At 37.2% G+C, this 18,558-nt stretch overlaps 1 protein-coding gene across 5 annotated transcripts in view; it reads left to right on the forward strand.

Moving 5' to 3' along the window:
* Positions 1-15,153, forward strand: part of spire1a (spire-type actin nucleation factor 1a) — a 57,335-nt gene extending 42,182 nt beyond the window's left edge. For 2 of the 5 annotated variants that reach the window (XM_030146575.1, XM_030146578.1), the window contains 11 exons: positions 673-720; positions 1,959-2,113; positions 3,721-3,802; positions 4,774-4,916; positions 6,801-6,821; positions 7,405-7,434; positions 9,268-9,405; positions 9,664-9,734; positions 9,815-9,842; positions 10,002-10,165; positions 11,452-15,153. In XM_030146575.1, the coding sequence (XP_030002435.1) occupies positions 673-720; positions 1,959-2,113; positions 3,721-3,802; positions 4,774-4,916; positions 6,801-6,821; positions 7,405-7,434; positions 9,268-9,405; positions 9,664-9,734; positions 9,815-9,842; positions 10,002-10,165; positions 11,452-11,716 (1,145 nt within the window). In that variant the 3' untranslated portion in view covers positions 11,717-15,153. The remainder of the gene's footprint in view (positions 1-672; positions 721-1,958; positions 2,114-3,720; positions 3,803-4,773; positions 4,917-6,800; positions 6,822-7,404; positions 7,435-9,267; positions 9,406-9,663; positions 9,735-9,814; positions 9,843-10,001; positions 10,166-11,451) is intronic. The other 3 variants (XM_030146576.1, XM_030146577.1, XM_030146579.1) reach the window with 3 other exon arrangements.
* Positions 15,154-18,558: the final 3,405 nt, after the last annotated feature.

An 18,558-nucleotide genomic window follows, 5' to 3' on the forward strand; every position in this document is an offset into this window, starting at 1 on the left:
TCCTTAACAAGTCAAAAGAACATAGTAGATGTAACAAGAAAAAACTAAACACTACTTATTAGCTTCTTATGTTGAGTACATTTCAGAGCCTGTCCTCTTTCACCTGTGCTGTATTACAGAAGTTGAATCAGTCCTTCTGTTCTGACCACAGTCTGTCCTTTGAGTCGTTTTGTCAGGTCTGGGTATAGCAGCTCTTCACAAGGTGATGAGCTGCAGAAACAGAGCTCGCAGGGTGAGATTATTCCAAGTCATCGCTCTGCTTGTACAGCCGGCCTGCACCGCTCGTCACCCTAATCTGCTCTCACTGAGAGAGTGAAAAATTACGTAACAGTGGTGTCAGCGGCCAACCTCCGATAAATATTTGTATGGCAGATGACAGTCTGAATGAGGCAGCACAGTTCACAGGATGACCATAATCCGGGTGGATGTACTGGAATAACCTATTGCACTGTGGCTGCACGCCGTGTTTCCCTGTTTCCCCATCACTTCCCTCTCCTTGCCTACACCCCGGGGCTTTTATGCACAGTATTTTTGTGAATGGAACCTACAACCGCACCAGCATCCCCACAGCATTCCCAACCCCGTGTGACCGATGTTTGTTGTTGTTGTTAAGTCTTGTTGTCTGGCATATTCATATGTGTGGTCCGAGTGATTTCCTTTATTTCTCTACAGGTGCAGGAAAAAGCATCAGTACTCCTCAGGACTTGTTCCGCAGCTCAGGTAAAGTGTACATGAAAGGCAGTGTCAGGGGTCAAGGGTCAGTGGTGATAATAAAATTAAGTTTTTATGTGTTATATTTCAGCAGTGATGGAATATATCTTAAGTACCTTTTGTCAAATCTTGGCATTAAAGGCCCACTGTGTAACATTTAGGGGGATTTAGCAGGATCTAAATGCTGAAATTAAATATGATATTCATAAATATATTTCCATTAGCTTGTAGTCATTTACGATACCCTGGAATTATGTTGGACCACCGTGCTTTAACAGTAGCTTCCTCTTAATGTTTTTTTTTTTTTTTTTCGTCAAAGACACATCATTTGATACAGAAACAGTGTTTGTTTTATTTGCCCACAGCAACAAACACCGTTACTCTTTTGTGGAAAGGGTGGGGGTATTTGTTCAGGGGTAATCTACAATTTCACCACCAGATGTCACTGAATCTTACACATTGGACCTTAAGTACAAATGCTTAACATTTTATTCAGCTTCTTGTTCTACTTCACCACATCTCAGAGGCAAATGTACATTTAACTCCACTCTGTTTATCTGACACTTTTAGTTACTTTTCAGATCAAAATTTTTCACTCATTTCATGTCCAGTTAAAAGCCACTTATCCCCAAACGAGTTGATGACATTAAACACATTAAATGCTCTGTGTTAAGGAAATTCTTCTTAAGTATTCTTAAATAAATGCCTTAAAAATGATCTTGCATTTGCTGGAAAATGAATCTGGAAATGGGCCCTTTATTCTTACACTGAAAAATGGACAACGATAGATGGTTCTCACACAAACAAATGATGATCTTATTGCATGTAATGCAAAGTAGACTACTGGCAGTATATAAAAATTGTTAAATTGCGCTCCACTTTAAACATGTACAACAGGAAAGTGACCCAGAATAAATGAATAGATTAATACTTTCATAGTAAAGATTTTGAATGCAGAACATTTAGTTGTAGTAAAAGAATCAACATTCTTCTTCCACCTCTGTATATCAGTAAAATGTCTGAGGAGGAACCTGTAATACTAGTTTGTAGCCGAGGCTTATCTTGATCCGCACATCCTGACTCTCCTGACTCAGCAGCACCATATACTAACAAAACAAAAACACCCAGAGTTCACACAGAAGCCACGACGGACAGCTGTTACATAAGGAGTTAATTTGTGGGGCATTTATATGTATCTTATCACAGAGCATTGTAAAAAATACATCTCATGTACTCCTGACATGCAGACACTCCTGATGCACCCAGGAAGTTGGCTGGCAGCACCCACTCTCTGGCCAGTGGCACCCCAGGGCCCAATCAGAGTGGAGTCCAGCCGCTTTCCCAAAGGAAGAGGCTGCTCAGGGCACCAACGCTGGCCGAGCTGGATAGCTCTGAATCTGATGTAAGATACCTGACTTCTATTAAGCTGTTGATTTTCCTTTCCACATAATGTACAGTGAGTAACAGTGACGAAGGATGGAAGTGTACTACAGCTTCTAACTCAGACCTATATACTTCACCCTGGCTTGCAAACATATTGCATTTTCTCTCTTATGCTTTTTATGTAACAGTGCATAATTAAGTTGTAGTCTGGGTAAAGTTAATGGCTTGTGGCTGAGGCCCTGTCTAGACCTGTTATTAATATAAAGTTCCGACATTTGTTTTCAGACTACTGAAAGAAAGTCAGACTAAGACCACCTCTGCATACATTCTGAGTGATCAGATCTTGATGTGTCCTCAGTATGTTCAGAGTGCAATATAGTTGTCCACATGGGATCATATCAGTCTAAACTGAAGTGTTTTAAAGACATCTGAAATTCTCCAAATACCTTCAAATATTAAAGTATTACCTGTGCATCATGTGTAGTGCTCCACCTCTATTTTCACTCTGCGAGTAAATAAGTTATCTACAGCTCAGTTAGTAAAGTGGAAGATGGATAAAGTAAAGTGTATGTCAGTGATGTCAAACATGTGGCCTGTGGGCCAAAATCAGCCCGTCACAGGGTCCAATCCAGCCCGTGGGATGAATTGGTGAAATATAAAATTTCACTGAAGATTTTAACAATCAAGGATGTTAAAATCATTTTAGTTCAGGTTCCACATACAGAATAATTTAATCTCAAGTGGGTAGTACCAGTAAAATATTATCACAATAACCTATAAATAATGACAACTCCAAATTTTTCTTCTTTGTTTTAGTGTAAAAGCATTAAATTCCATGAAAATATTTACATTTACAAATTATTGTTTTAGAAAAAATGTAAATAACTTGAACAAATATGAACAACATGAAATGCCTTAAGAGAAAAAAGGGCAATTTTAACAACAATGTTTTGTGTATTTGTAGATTCACTGTGACCTGTAGGTTGTAATGCACATGTGTAAATGATAAACTGAGGCATAATATTGTTAAAATTGCACTTATTTTTCATGATGTAATTTAGCTTTTTTTGCTGTTGTTATTTTACTGATCCAGCCCTCTTGAGAACATGTTGGGCTATATGTGGCCCTTGAACTTAAATAAGTTTGACACCCCTGGTGTATGGATTGCAAGACAACTAACGACACTGATGGAATGGTCCGAGTTGTCATACTGATAATTAAGATGATGTGACTGATTCATAATGTTGGCTCATGCACAGAGTAAGAAAAGGCAAGACATGTCGCTCTATAAGCTTTGAACAGTACAAGTGAACACAACAGTAAATTATATATGCACAGAAATGATACACGTCCAGTCTGTTCAACTTGGAATGAAATCATTCACTGTTTTTAGCTGCAGATGAGATGGTCTATTTTTATGAAGAGCAAGGAAGTGAGGTGTGATCACAAAGTCACTTGACACATGTAGGAGCATCTTATTGCGAGGTGTGGACAGGGCCTGAATATGTCACTTAACAGAAAAAAACAGTGAAATGACTTTTGTTCCTTCAGGAAAATACACAGCTGTGGAATTTTCAAAGTAGTTCATTGTGTCAGCACTAAACCAGGGTGTCTTCTCTGTAAAAGGAGGAACCCACACAAAGCAGCTCCAGTATGTCCACGTCTCTGGTGGAGGACACCTCTCCTGAGTCTGTCATTGGAAAGAAGGGTAAGAGCTTAACCTTTCAATCTTCCTCTGAGTCTAACCCAATGATTCTGCAAACAGCTTCAAAGTCAGACAGAGGCTGAGATGGAGGTGATCAATGTCTGAATGTTCATGTGTGGATGTGATACAGGAGTAGTTTGTTGACATCCATATGACAGGGAATCACAAGATACTGGTGCAGAACCACATGAGGCTTTGAAAGGGTTAGTTTGAGTTGTTAAACTGGTTTTACCTCCTGAGAAAGGGCTGCCTTTAAACCAGTTTGTGTTTAGATGTACACTATATTTAGAATATTTTCATTGCTTTTTCTCCTCATCATCCAGCTCTTTCCTATGGGGAACTTAAACCTACGAGACTTGCTGACAACAAGAACGATTCTACAGCCTGTGTTGTTGTCACTGTGGTGTTTTAATGTTATTTCAGATCCGACTGGACAAACTAACACATCAAATTAATGGTTTTACAAAAACTGCTACCCTCATGTGAGTGGTGGTTCAGAACAAAGTGATAGAAAGGCTTGAGTTGAACCTATTGTAAACTGAGCAAGGGTTGTTAAACCATTGGAGGCATTAGTGTTAACGTGCAAAAAAGAAAGGGTGAGCTAAGCCACCATATATATATATATATATATATATATATATATATATATTTATTTATTTATTTTAAAGATTTTTTTTAACTTTTGCAATCACCTGTATTAATCTATTTCATCACTATTAAGGCAGTGTTTAGTACCACTTTAAAGGAATAACCATCATAAAGTGTCTTGGTAAGGTGTTGGATTTCCAGAACAGCTTTAGTGGTCTGAGGTTCAGATAACTACTGGAGGGATGAGCACCATTAGATGTTGTGATGATGGAGATGCAGAGTGTTATCCTGTCTTTATCTGCACACAAAGTCTTTGGTCCTTAATCATTGCAATGCTCACGGTTCAAACTTTCCACTGTGTTTTGCTTTTGTCATTATCTCTCTAGCCCCTCCCAAGTTTCTGCCAATCTCCGCCACCCCCCAGCCAGACAAACGCCAGTCTCCCCAGAGGCGACACTCCATTGAAAAGGAGACTCCCACCAGTGTCCGCCCTTTTGTGCCCCCGTCCAGACAAAGCTCCAAGTCTCTGGTATGTCAACTATGTGTGGCTTTAACCGTCACAGCCTGAGTTTTAATGTTAGACTGAGGCTTTAAATCCCAATCATAAGTGAAAAGCAGAGAATTGGGATGTTTACTGCTTCTTACTGTCTGCGTTGACCAGAAACACTGCACATACAATATATCTGTTGACTTTAGCCTTGTCCTGTGACCGGTCATTCGTTTGCCATGAGGTCACTGCTGCTCTGAGGAGCTCTGTGCTGGTCGTATGATTCTGGTGAGGTTGATGGATGTAATTGAAACCACAGGACAGGCCGCTGCATGAAGGGGACTGAGATAACCTCGGTCCACTTTGTATGTTAAATAGCAGACTCATGGCGCCAAACCACACATGCTATTTTCAACCAGCTGATGGGCAACTAACCAGAACTAAGCCTCAAAACCCAGGAGGACAATGCTTATAAAATGTGTTCCCAATCTAGTGAGACTGTTAGTATTAAGTTATATCAACTTAAAACTACGGTCAGGTTTACTACTGAAATACTATAACTAGTCACTGCTGTATTTTTACAAATATTTTATTTTTATATTTTATTTATATTTTATATTTTATTATTTTATATTTTATTTTTACTTTATCTTTGAAAAGTTTTCTTCGTTTATTAATTGTAGAAATTCTTGTAGAATGCCAAAACCACAAATTGTAGTCATGCTTTTGGTGATAAAAAGAAAACAAAACTGATTTTACTAAAAGCAATAGAGTCTTTGATAAAACACATGAATTCAACAACCTCATGTATACCTATTAGATATGAATGTGATATGTAACTAATAATAATTAACGTAATTTAATTTGATAAGCTTTTGTACAGAATTGTTGAAATCTGTCTATGTAGAAAGGAGTGACATATTGTTATGAATTTAGCACCAATTATTAGTGCAAGTGTTGTAATGAAAGGAATAATAGATGTATGTATGTCTATTTATTAAAGGTATTTAAAATGATAAAATGTGTGGATTTTGCTATTGCGAATAATCTTTGTGGACATGAAAGTAGGAATGCACCAATGTATCTGCCAATATTGGCTGATATCGTCCAATATTGTCATCTGTATTCAAGAAGTCATTTCACAGATAATCTAGGTAGATCTTAAATTTTATCTCATTCAAAGATAAGACTTGTAAAAAAGTTAAAGTGAACCTATTCTATATATAATACTGAATTCTTTGTTTCCCTGGCACAAAAGGTGGGACAGATAACAAAACCTTAATAAACAGAAATGTGTGTTTGCAACTGGACAAATTGTTGTTTTAAACCAGTTTTTTCTTACATAAACGTATAGATTTATGACTTTATTAGCTGTACTTGAATGCATCATTAATTTACTGTCCATGTACTGACCATATACTTTCCCATACGAAACACAGCAGATTGCAGAGTTGATGAGCTCTTATTTTAATACATTTTACAATATTTGTGAGTGGAAGTCTGACTGAGGCATCATGGGTGAAATCTGTAATTTTACAAACATAACTGCACAGTAGTACTGAAATATGAATCACGTCTATGTGGCTTTGACTGTCTACTGTTGTAATTGGGGGATGAAGCTTACAGTGTGTAGTAATAATAATAAGATGATGATGGATTTATAGCATTTAGATACTACAGTAAACAAACATATTTGGAGTTAATAAATCTTTCCAAATTATTTTCATCTCCTCTGAAAAACCCTTAACTACCAAAACATAATTTCTCCTAATCCCATTTTATGAGTTTTTAGTTGTTCTGTGTGGCAGACATGATGGAGTGGATAAGATAGAATAAGTCAATGATGGCTGTTTTACTAGATGTGAAGCAGCACATCATTTGCTCTTTGACTGACACAGTCATTTCCTATTTTATTTAATGCTGCAGCTGACGGATCCCAGTGCCAAGGTAACGTCTGTGTATCTGTCTGTCCATCATCAGCAGCTCCCTTGGTTCTTATTACAGCATGTTTCAAGAACAGGAGAGAAGCAGAGACAGAAGCAGAATAGGAGACATATTACAGGGAAAGGGCAGTGGGTGTTTAGTTCTAAGGACTGTACCATCAGTCAGCGCTCACTGTGATTCACAGAATCTCTGATTGTGGTTATTAGCAAAAAGAATGTGATCCTGTAATATAGGCTGCATTCTCTGTGAAATCTCTCCCTTTGAAAGACAAATTTTCCATCACTAGCTGTAATGGACTTTTACTGTTAGGAAATAAGATTTCATGCTGCACATCATGTGAATAAAACAGTTGATCAGTAGTATGAGCACATGCATAAGGAGGTTTGGCATCATTACAAAATGCAAGTAAAAATGTAATTTATTTTCTTCTAACCTCATCAGTGGATTTACTGCAATGAAATTTGTAAAAATAAAATTCCAAAGCTGTTTTTATTAAATCTGATTAAACATGTGATTAGTGTGTTGGCCTTAACGATTCCATCTGTGAATATATGTGACTATCCTGTTCCCTTTGTCTGCTGGCCAGGTGGAAGCTGCCAGCGGTGCACAGGGAACGGTATGTCACTACTACTATACCGAATCCAACTGTATCATCAGAAGCATGTGGGGAACCCATCCACAACAATAGAACTGAATGGGTTTGTTTTATGGGAATGGAACATTGTGTTACAGGAGCAAAGATTGAATCTGGGGCTAAATATTGTCTATTGATGCTTGCATGTGTTGGTGTTACTGTTAATGTAGCACCAACAAATGCAAGGAGGAACATTAAATATCTTTCACCTGTTTTGTACCGCTTTATCATAAGAGTTCCCTTATACAGGATTCATCAACCATTAACGTCAGTTCAGGTTGATGCTGTTACATTTCAGATCTTGCTAATTGCTGAGTTGACTTTATCTTTGCCTTCAGTCAACATGCTAAACCATTTACTAAGTTGATACAATATATAACTTGCAAAAGTTTAAAATACCATCCACATTTACTACTGAGTTACTAATATTTAGGATACCAGTCAGGTTCAGGAAGAGCCACTGCTGTCATCATACACATACACAAAACGTAGCAGAATACAACTCTGTTACCTCAAATTAGACCCATATTACATAAAACACTCATAGCTCTTACTATACAGTGTATTTGGCATCATTATGCAAACGGACCTTGAATGTACACATGCATAGAATTTTTTGTATCTAATATGTTAATTGGTTGTATTGTAAACACAGGCATGCAAATCACTGACACTTGAAACACAGTTTATAACTTGATCCATCATTTCTTATACATTTTTACTTATTGTTATGGACTCAGACATTTCAGCACATAACACAAATCTCTAGAGATTCTGGCAGGAAATTTGACCACTGCAATGATGATCAATGTGAAGAATTTCGTCATGGCTACACTTGAGCAAACAAAAGTTTTTCAGTTTCAATATATTCTGAGTTAAATGGTAATAACTGATTAACAAATGTCAGATGACAAGTCTAAATGCTGCTGATGGAGACAGTGGCTCAGTGACCAATGAGATCTGAGGCTGGACAGTAAACGTAATAAAGGCTCACTATTTGGCAAGTAACGGGCCACTAATGTCCATGTTTTCTAATGTGTTATAAAAACTTGATGAATGATTTACTATGAATTTTCAACCAAATAATCAAAAATAAATAAAAAAACAAAATAAATAAAAAACCTTCCAGTTCCAATATAAGGGTGCTCTTATAAAGCGGTTCCATCTATAGTGTCATGAACATCAATGTCAATGGCAGATCTGTGGCATGCTGAATTATTCACAACAGAGTCTCCTATTTTACTAATCCAACAATATTTACATGTGACCTTGAATGTTAAAAGGCGGTTTAGTTGAGAAACTGCTGATGAATCCCGTGGATACAGTATGCCACTAATCTCCTTACACCATAATGTGGGGAGGCAGCATGAAAACACCCCTCTATCATAACATGGTGATGTGCACATGTTAAATTTAGAAATGCAGTTAGCTGGTGAAAGTATTTTTATTTTGTTAAGATGGACCTGTGGTCTGGAGTAAAGGTAATAGAATAATTGAATAGGAAACAGTGGACCACCAACATGGCCTTTGTAAGGAATGTCTGTATTTCTGATAACCGTCACTGTGTCATGCCAGTGAAGGCATCATATATGGTTCATAAAACAGCTGACATCCCATGTTTGGTGAAAACAGTATGCACTGGGTGCTTGTGTTTTGGTGTGAACTATAATACTTGGTCTATGGATTTATTAACATTCACATGGTGTCTTGTTCAGCAGATAAATTGCTTCCGCTGCCGTCATGTGTCATGAGATCTTGTTTACTCGCCTACTCTTCTGCTGGTAGTTTGTTGATGCACTGTGTCCTTCCCTCCAGGAGGAGTTCTGTTACCCAGTGGAGTGTCTGGCTCTGACAGTAGAGGAGGTGATGCACATCAGGCAGGTTCTGGTCAAGGCTGAACTGGAGAAGTTTCAGCAATACAAAGATATCTACAATGCCCTCAAGAAAGGAAAGGTAAACACCAACCACCCTGGACATGGTCTTTGTTTTATCTGACCACTCAGTCATTACAGTTTAGCCTATTCCAGTGTCTTATTGTTTTATGCATATTTATGGTATTTAGTTAAACTGTGCTATCTTATAATTTAATCATGCTTTTAGATGTAAAACACTTTGGTCTTCGTTATGTTGCTGTAAAGTGCTATATAAATCAGCTTTGATTGATTGATTGATATTCCATTAACCATCCTCACTGCATGCTGTCCTTTTTAGCTTTGCTTTTCATGTCGGACCAAGAGGTTTTCTCTCTTCACCTGGTCGTACACATGCCAGTTCTGCAAGAGGTAAATTGAATCACCTCTTTAAGGTTGACTTAATTAAGTTGTCTTTCCAATGGTTTAACTGGTGTTTTTTTTTTTTTCAGGCCTGTATGCTCCCAGTGTAGTAAAAAGGTACACGTGTCTTCTGTTCTATTCTAGTATTTATTTAGTCACAATATTTTCAGAATTTTTAACCTATAATTGGAGCATGATGAACCATTAACAGTGGATCTGCATTAGGGTAACATTATTCTAATCACACTGACATTTTGTGGATCTTGTGTTCCTCAGATGCGGCTGCCGTCCAAACCCTATTCCACTTTACCCATCTACTCTTTGGGCCCCAGTTCTATGGCTAAAGAAGAGGCGAGCTCAGACTCGGCACCCACTGATCCAGAAAAACAACCGTTTGGGTCTGGACATCACCGCCACAGTCTACGCAGAAGTGTCTACAAGTAGGTTACTGCAGAAGTTCCTCTTAACTTTATATAATAAGCATAGACTTGCAGATGAAACCGCCTGAAGCTGAGGTTCAAGTTTTTGAACTCGAAAGCTTAATGTAGAACAAATATTTAACATTAAACATTTAAGCACCTAACTTCCCAAGGCTCAGGTTCATGAATACTGACACTCAGCATTCTTAATTTGGTGTCATATAAACTGTGTTCAGTTTGGATATTCTGAATTAGCCTTTTTTTTTTAGAGCAGAGAGTTTTGTGTCTAAGAGATGATGCATTACTGTATACTGATATTATGTCAATATTATGAGGATTCTTTAGAAGAGTCATTTGTATTTTTTACTTGGAGTTGAGAGGGCTTTGATTACAGTCACCTGGAACAGAGACAAAGATAATAGAGATGGACAGAAGGAAAAACACACCTTCTTTTAACGATCCAATGTATGAGCAATTTAGGGCTGGTCTGATCGCAAAAATGGCAAAAAAATATTCATAATTATGTTCTCATTACTGTATAATCACACAGTTGATTGTAATTTTGTTACCGTATAACAGGGGTATCAAACACAGATCCTCGAGGGCCGGTAACCTGCATGTTTTAGATGTGTCCCTCTTCCATCACACCTGAAAGCCATTACGTCATTATCAGGCTTCTGCAGAGCATGATGATGAGCTGATCATTAATTGAACCAGGTGTGGCTGGAAGTGGGAAATATCTAAAACATGCAGGATACCGGCCCTTGAGGACTGGAGTTTGACACCTGTGCTGTAGAATCAGTTGTTCACATTCTACAAAGGGAACACGGTTCATAATGCTGTGGACCATGATTCTACAAACTACTTCCTCTTATATTTTATATCAGGTAGCATCAAGTGCAGAGGTGCATTACTGTCACTTACTATGTTTTAATGTGGAGTTAAAATCCCCACAAAAAAGAAACAAAAAGCACAATAGACAGAACATATGCTAACTACAGAGAAGGGAGATGGTGGTAGATACTCACTTGGTTGCAATCTGCAACCTTACCACTTGATATCACTAAATATCACACAGCATTAGAAAAGAGGATAACAGCAGGATGTTGAAAATGTGCAAACATCAGCAAAATGTAATGTTTCAAGAAGGCAATGGAGGGATGAAAGAGCTTCCATCAGTGAAAAACCTCTCCTTCTAAACTTCCTCTTGTCTTAGTCTGACTTTAATCTCATGAAATCCAGCTGACTATATCACTATGCCCAAGACAAACTTCGCCTCAGCCTTTCAGTGACCTTTTTGTTTTCAGGTTGTCCAAGCACAGCAGTGGCAGCAAAGAGGGGCGGTCACAGGACGAGCCGGAGTTACCTAAAGAGCTGACAGAGGACTGGGTCACCATGGAGGTCTGCATAGACTGCAAGAAGTTCATCACAGAGATCATCACCTCCAGCAGGCGCAGTCTGAGCGTGGCCACCAAGCGTGCCCGCCTCAACCGTAAAACCCAGTCCTTCTACATGTCTTCATCGGCTTCAGTCAATTTCAGACCGTCTGAGCGCACCATTAATGAAGTGTAGAAAGTAGGACAAGCCTGCGCACTATTTTTCCACCCCCTCTCCGGGAGCGTGTTTATCTTTATTGAAAATCCCTGCAAAATGCTTAATTGCAGTGTACATAAATGATGATTGATGAACAAAAGTGACCATGAAGCCAGTCCATTCCGCCCCAAAGTTAGTAAAGGTAATTGCACCTTACCCCCCCTCTCAGGAAATGTTGGCATGCTATTGTTGGTCATGATGAAAATGACTGGCCAGGACTCTGTTTTAGCTGCCAGATAATCGCAAAGAGCCATGTTACTTTAAACAGCAGTGATTATTCAGGGCATGTTAACGATGGATAAAAAACAGGAGTGCTTTACATTACAGCTCAGTTATAACATGGGAATAGTTTGGTAATAAATAGGTATTACTGTGCTAATACCACATGATGATCTATGTAATAACTTCATTAACAACAAATGAAAACTGTTGTAAGTAGAAATGGTAATTATCACATTATTGAACTGTGAAACTGATATGTTTAATACTGTGATTTGTTACCAGGAAACACTTGTGGTTGTTTCAGTGTAATAACCATAAATCAGGGTTGCAACATGCAAAACTAGTCATTTCTGTTTGATTTTACGGTGATGTTAGATTAAGCCAAACATTAGAAGGCATGAACTAAGTAGGACTTTGGATGCGCACAAGAGGACTGGTAAAGTTCAGCTTTTTGTCATATTGCTTAGACAGCGAAGGGAAAAATAGCAGTGGTCAGAACTTGAAACTTGAAGAACTTAGGGGCTGATGCTAGCTAATAGTAGATTCTGAATGCTAGTCTTTTTAAGTCTTTTTACTTTATTTGTTACAGTCAAGCTAAAGTGTAGCTAGTGTTAGCAGGTTAATATGGTACATAGCAGTGAAAATCAACCCTTTAGCAAGATCTAAAAATATTAAAAAAGGTTGAACTTGTCTGGACTTTGTCCTATTATTGATGAGACATATCACTGATGTCACTTTGTTCTTATTGTTCTTTGTGTCTTGTCCCTGCAGAACCTGATTGGTCCCCTTGTGCTCATTCAGATTTCTGGCTCTTGTCTCTTGTTCACTTAGTCGAATGTTACTAGAACACTAGATAGTTTTGCACTTTGCATCCCTGGTTCATGGTTACTACACAGAAACCAACACATTTTTTCCAGGTAACAAGTCACAGCATTAAATATATTATTTGTTCACTATAACCTTAGAGCTGTAAAAGGTTGATCTTATTTGGATCATGTCCTATTTTCATATTTCATCTTCAAGTTTCTTTTGAATGTTGAGTTCATTTCCACAAAATCTTTGGTGATCTCTGCACTTCTTGGTTCGGTTGGTTGTTATGTTTGAATTCAAAGTCCTGATTGGCTCATACTTTAAGCTTTAACCTAACTTTACCACACAGTTGAATACAAGCAAGTAGTTTTGCACGTTCCAACTTAGTTTCATGGATACGACACAGAAAATATCATTAGTGTTTTCAGGAAAGCAGCATAATATACAAATATATCATTTATTCAGTGTAACCTTGAAACTGATGTCAGCTAGTGTTAACTCCTCACTGACATGGAAAACATTAGAAAAGGCTGAACTTACTTACATTATGTCCTGCTGTCCTCAATGAAACCATCAATATAATCCTGCTTCCTGAAGTTTCGTATGAATGTCATGCTCATCTCCACTGACGACTTCTTAATCTCTACACCTTTTCCTTCTTGGTTGACCAGTCATCACATGCATTGGTTCGTGCTTTTTAATGCTTGTTTTAATCTTATCTTCAGAATGAAATTAAAGTTATTTTTGTGTTTTGCACCTCTGATTCATGATTAGAGAAAATACCACAAGTAAGTATGTCCAGGTAATACACCATTGTATTTAATATATCATTTGCATAGTATTACTTTTTACTTTACATTTTTAATTCTAAGAAGGAGCATTCATTATTACTGGAGTTATTACATGGTTATTACTTTATTACCAAACTGTTAGTCCTGTATTACTACATTGATGATGTGTAACCGATAAACTGAGCTGATGGTGTTGCTATTGTGAAGCAGGTAAAAGAATGTATACAACATAAGAGAGAATAATAAAGCCAAATGTGGCGGTGATTGTGTAGATAGCGTAAAGGCTCCTCCCTAATCTTAGCTAAGTATAATGATTTTTTTCCAGTTCCTGTTTACTCCTAGCACTCAGGAAAAACAACCGATTGTCTCTTCTGACAGAAATGCACTGTAGATCCTCCTCTTTGTCAGGTCTACCGGGGTGAACTTCCGCGGCTCCATGCCCCCCGTCCCCTTCTTCTCTTACTCTTCCAGCAACAATTATGCCAAATGTTACATCGTTCTTTCTTTTTCTTTTTTTTTTTAACATACATTTTCATCAGTCATAGAGGTCTGACTAATGCATACTTACTCCTCTGTCATGCCATTGGGGATGAAAACGTGACTAGTGAGAAGGTTGAGTATATTTCTCTGAGCGGGTTTTAACAACTAGTTATTATGTATGTTCTTTCAATTCTGTGCCTGGTGCCAAATGTCTTTTTTCTGTTTTTTTTTCTTTGAATGCCTTCGCAGTGACGGACCTATTGTACACATATGTAATTAAAATGGGATGTAACCAGGCCCTTCTGTATGTTTCAAGCTGAGCAAAAGAAGCACAGACATGAAGGGTTATGAATGTGTACATGCTGTATATCTTGTATGTATTTCAAATTTAATAAGAATACAACTTTAATAAGTAGAATTATAATTTTATCATGTTTTAAAGATTTCTGCCTGTGGAGTTTCAGTCTTTATTTGAAATTCTTCTCTATCATTATTATTATTATGATTATTGATCCATGTTATATTATAATTTTATTTCTATTGTATAGTTTATAAACTCCGCAGTGTTAAAGATACTCCTAAATCTCAGATAGCACTTTTACAAGCTCAATGTATTGTTTATTATGATTATTATTATTATGTTGGGTTTTTGTCTTAATTAATATAATTATTAAAAAACTTTGTTATTCATCTCTTTGGGGTCCATAGTGCCATTTCCCTGGGCTCATGAATGAAAATGTGTGTGAATGGCTACAGTATGTGAAAGGAAAAACAAAATGCTCTATGAAATGTCATGGATTGTTTGTTTGTTTTTTTTCTTACATTTTCTTTACTTTTCATCCACATCAATAGTCCCACACCACACAAACATCACATAAATACAGTATATCCACATAGTTTGTTTTGTGGCAGTTGTTACAAAATGAACACAAAGTCTATTCAGCCTCTAAAATAATAGTATGAAATCATACAAAATTCCATGTTCCAGTAGTTCAGCTGAGCAGATTTCCTTGTATCAGACCTCTAAGGAATGTGTGCATGCTGTCCTGTGATTTTGTTCTCCCCACCCCCCATTTTTATCAAAGAAATTTTAATAAAATTATCATGATTTTACATTCTCAAGCATGGTCTTTATTCTTTTAATATCACATGTCGTACATTATGGGTGGTAGGGTGACCGAGATCCAAGCAAAGCAGATCTGTTGTTGCTCCTTATTCCAGTCCTGTGCTGGTGGCGACATCAGGTGGCAGAACGTATGTACTGCAATAATTCTAGAACTGGTAACAAAACAAAAGAGGATCGCACAAAATGTCCTCTTTGTGAACAAATGACGGCATGTTCGACTTTTGTTAAAACTTTCATGAACTGTTTAAATAACAGGTGTCAAACATATGGTTCATGAGCCAGAAATGGCCCGCCAAAGGGTCCAATCAGGCCAGTGCGATGAAGTTGTGAAATGTATAGACGAAACTGTTGATTCTAACAATTAAAGGTGTCAAAATCATTTCAGTTCAGGGGCCACATACAGACCAATCATAATAAGCTATAAATAATGACAAACCCCAAACTTTCTCTTTGTTTTAGTGTTAAAAAGTCAAATTACATGAAAATATTTAAATTTACAACTATCCTTTAAAAAAAAAAAAAGTGAATAACCTGAACAAATACGAACAACCTGAAATATCTTAAGAGAATTAAATGCAATTTTAGCAATATTCTGCCTGTTACAAAATATTTTGTGTATTTGTAGAGCCACTGTAAGTTGTAATGCACATAAGTAAATGATAACTTGAGGCAGAATGCTGTTAAAATTGCACATATTGTTCTTAAGATTGTTTTTCAGGTTGTTCATGTTATTCACATTTTTAAGGAAACTTTGTAGATATCAACTTTTTCAAAAAGTACCTTTAACTTAAATTTTATTTTTTCACTTTTTTACACTATTTTACTGATCTGGCCCACTCATATTGGGCCGTATGTGACCCTTGAGCAAAAATGAGTTTGACACCCCTGTTTTAAATATATCTTGTTGACTGACTGCAAAATTAAATAATTTCAACACCTGAAATTTCTTACCCTTGTTCAAGTAATCAAGGGATTCATGCAGAAAGTTTCATTATATTCTTTTGTTGATTAATTTCACTGTATGTTTATTTGAGCTACAAACCCCATTTACAGAAAACTTGGGACAATAACACATAATGAAGTTTCCAGGAGTCCAAGGATGGACCCTTGAATCTATGTGACCTTTGACCCCCATTGCATTAGAAGCCATTAAAGTACCTCAATGAACATGAAGACATGGGTTGAAAAGGACTTTGGAAACCAATTTCACAAATGCAGCCTGAAACTCTATTGAATATGGAAAAAAACTCTTTGTTGAAAAGACACCGAGTTCTCTGGACCCGATCTCATCTCAAATGGGCTGAAAGACAATGGAAATGTGTTGTCGTGGCTGTCCTGGGTACAGTCCACATCTGTCTCCTACTGACAATGAATGGACATTATTATGAGGAGAATTATCCACCATGGAATGATGAAAAACTTGAGTCTTACAAACATCTTTTATTTGTTTTTGGAGAATGTCCCAACTCTCCTGGAAATGGGGTTTGTAGCTTTATAAGGGTTTCCAAGTAACTTTTTTGAAACATGTAATAAGACATTTAGTTGTATCTTCTTTCATGTCAGTGCCACATCTGAAGACGTTTGATGCATTTGGTAATAATATAAGTATGTAAAACTACAGCCTATCATTCTAAATCAGTCAGGACTATATATGTATAAACCTTCTTAAACCTCTCTCCAAAGGGGTAATGGACAATTTCTCACATGACGCAGCAGGAAAACCCCTCATCTCTATTTTTTTTCCTGTTGGTGAGCACTGTTACTGGAACTGTGAACCAAAGGATCTTAATTTACACTTATCTTAAAATGGTAAAATGCCTGCAGTGAACTGTTGGATGTTATTTTATGTGCATGCTGATCTTATCATCATGTCTTTGAGTGTCCAAAAAAGTGCTATATAAGTGTGATTTATTATTATTATTATTACTATTATTATTATTATTATTATTATTATTATTATTATTATTATTATTATTATTATTATTATTATTATTATTATTATTATTATATACAGTGCTGGTAAACATTAAGAGACATATGGTTTTCTGAAAAAAACTGGTCATAATAGTCTAAATACAGTGTATTTAAGACTTTCACGCAGAAAATACATTTATGTGCTTTTTTTTTAAAGAAATCAACATTTGGTGGAATAACTCTGGTCATCAGTCACAGCTGCTGTGTGTCTTGGCATGTTCTCCATCAGTCATTCCCATCTCTATTGGCAGTTTTATGACACTCCTGATGCAAAAATGCAAACACTTCAGCTTTGTTTGATGGACTGTGACCATCCATCTTCCTCTTGTCACATTTCAGAGGCTTTCAGTGGGGTTCGAGTCTCAAGATTTGGAGTGGCCTCTTAATTTATTCCAGTGGTGTAGGTCTTTAAATCATAATCGTGTCCATTCGCAGGCACATACATAGATAGAGAATGGGTTGGCAGTGAAATGTTATCCCCTGATGGGTTAGTAACAGACACTGAAAATAACCCAGCAGGCCACTGCCTCCCTGAAGGGTGACCCTCACACACTGGTTTCTATGGAAAGGCAACAAGCAAACACATGTCAGTAAACAAATCTCAATAGGCTATGTATTTAGCGTCAGTGGCTCAATAAAACATTTCACGAAGTCTTATTCCTAGATGCTGCTCTGGCTAACTGACATCTGACTCAGCCAACAGCAAAGGATTCATGACGCTCACAGTTTGTCTTAACAACCTTAGGTTTTAGAAAGCAGGCCTTTCTAAGTAGTATTTATCCTCCCGTTGTTAATGTTTTGGTGGTGGATGTTTCATTTAGTGCTAACAAGGAGTCATTTAACACAGTGAGAGCCCCACTGTGGATTGTAATGACATTTTTTGAGTTCCTGGTCTTGAGCTCATTTCTGTGTTTCCCCTCTAATGGGCAGGGATTAAAATGTTAAGAGTGAAATCTGATCCCGCATTTCTTCCTCTAAGGTCAGCTTTGGCCATACCATACAAACAGTGAGCCTCTCAGGGAGAAACGAGTAACTGGATATGTAGCCTACATGAGTCATGCCAAACACTCTTTATGCAGAGAACGTAGCTTGAAATCCATAAGGTTAGAACATGTCAGCTATATGTGGACACAACCTTCTGTAACTTAAAATCCATTTCTGGTTGTTAAAAAAATTTGAGGACCATCTTCTTCCCACATAAAACAATCAAAATTAGGACTGTATATTCAGTCAGATATGTCCACTATCCCTTGTATCTTACATGAGCATTGGCACAAAACATGTTTCATGAGGTCTCATCAACCTTAACCTTTGGCCACCAAATCCAAATCAATTCATTCATGAGTTGAAGTGAAGTTTTGACAAAAAACGTACCAAAAGTGGAGAAATCCTTGAAGGACAGCATTGCATTCATGAGT

The sequence above is a fragment of the Sphaeramia orbicularis genome, chromosome 11 (assembly GCF_902148855.1).
Source record: "Sphaeramia orbicularis chromosome 11, fSphaOr1.1, whole genome shotgun sequence".
NCBI lineage: Eukaryota > Metazoa > Chordata > Actinopteri > Kurtiformes > Apogonidae > Sphaeramia > Sphaeramia orbicularis.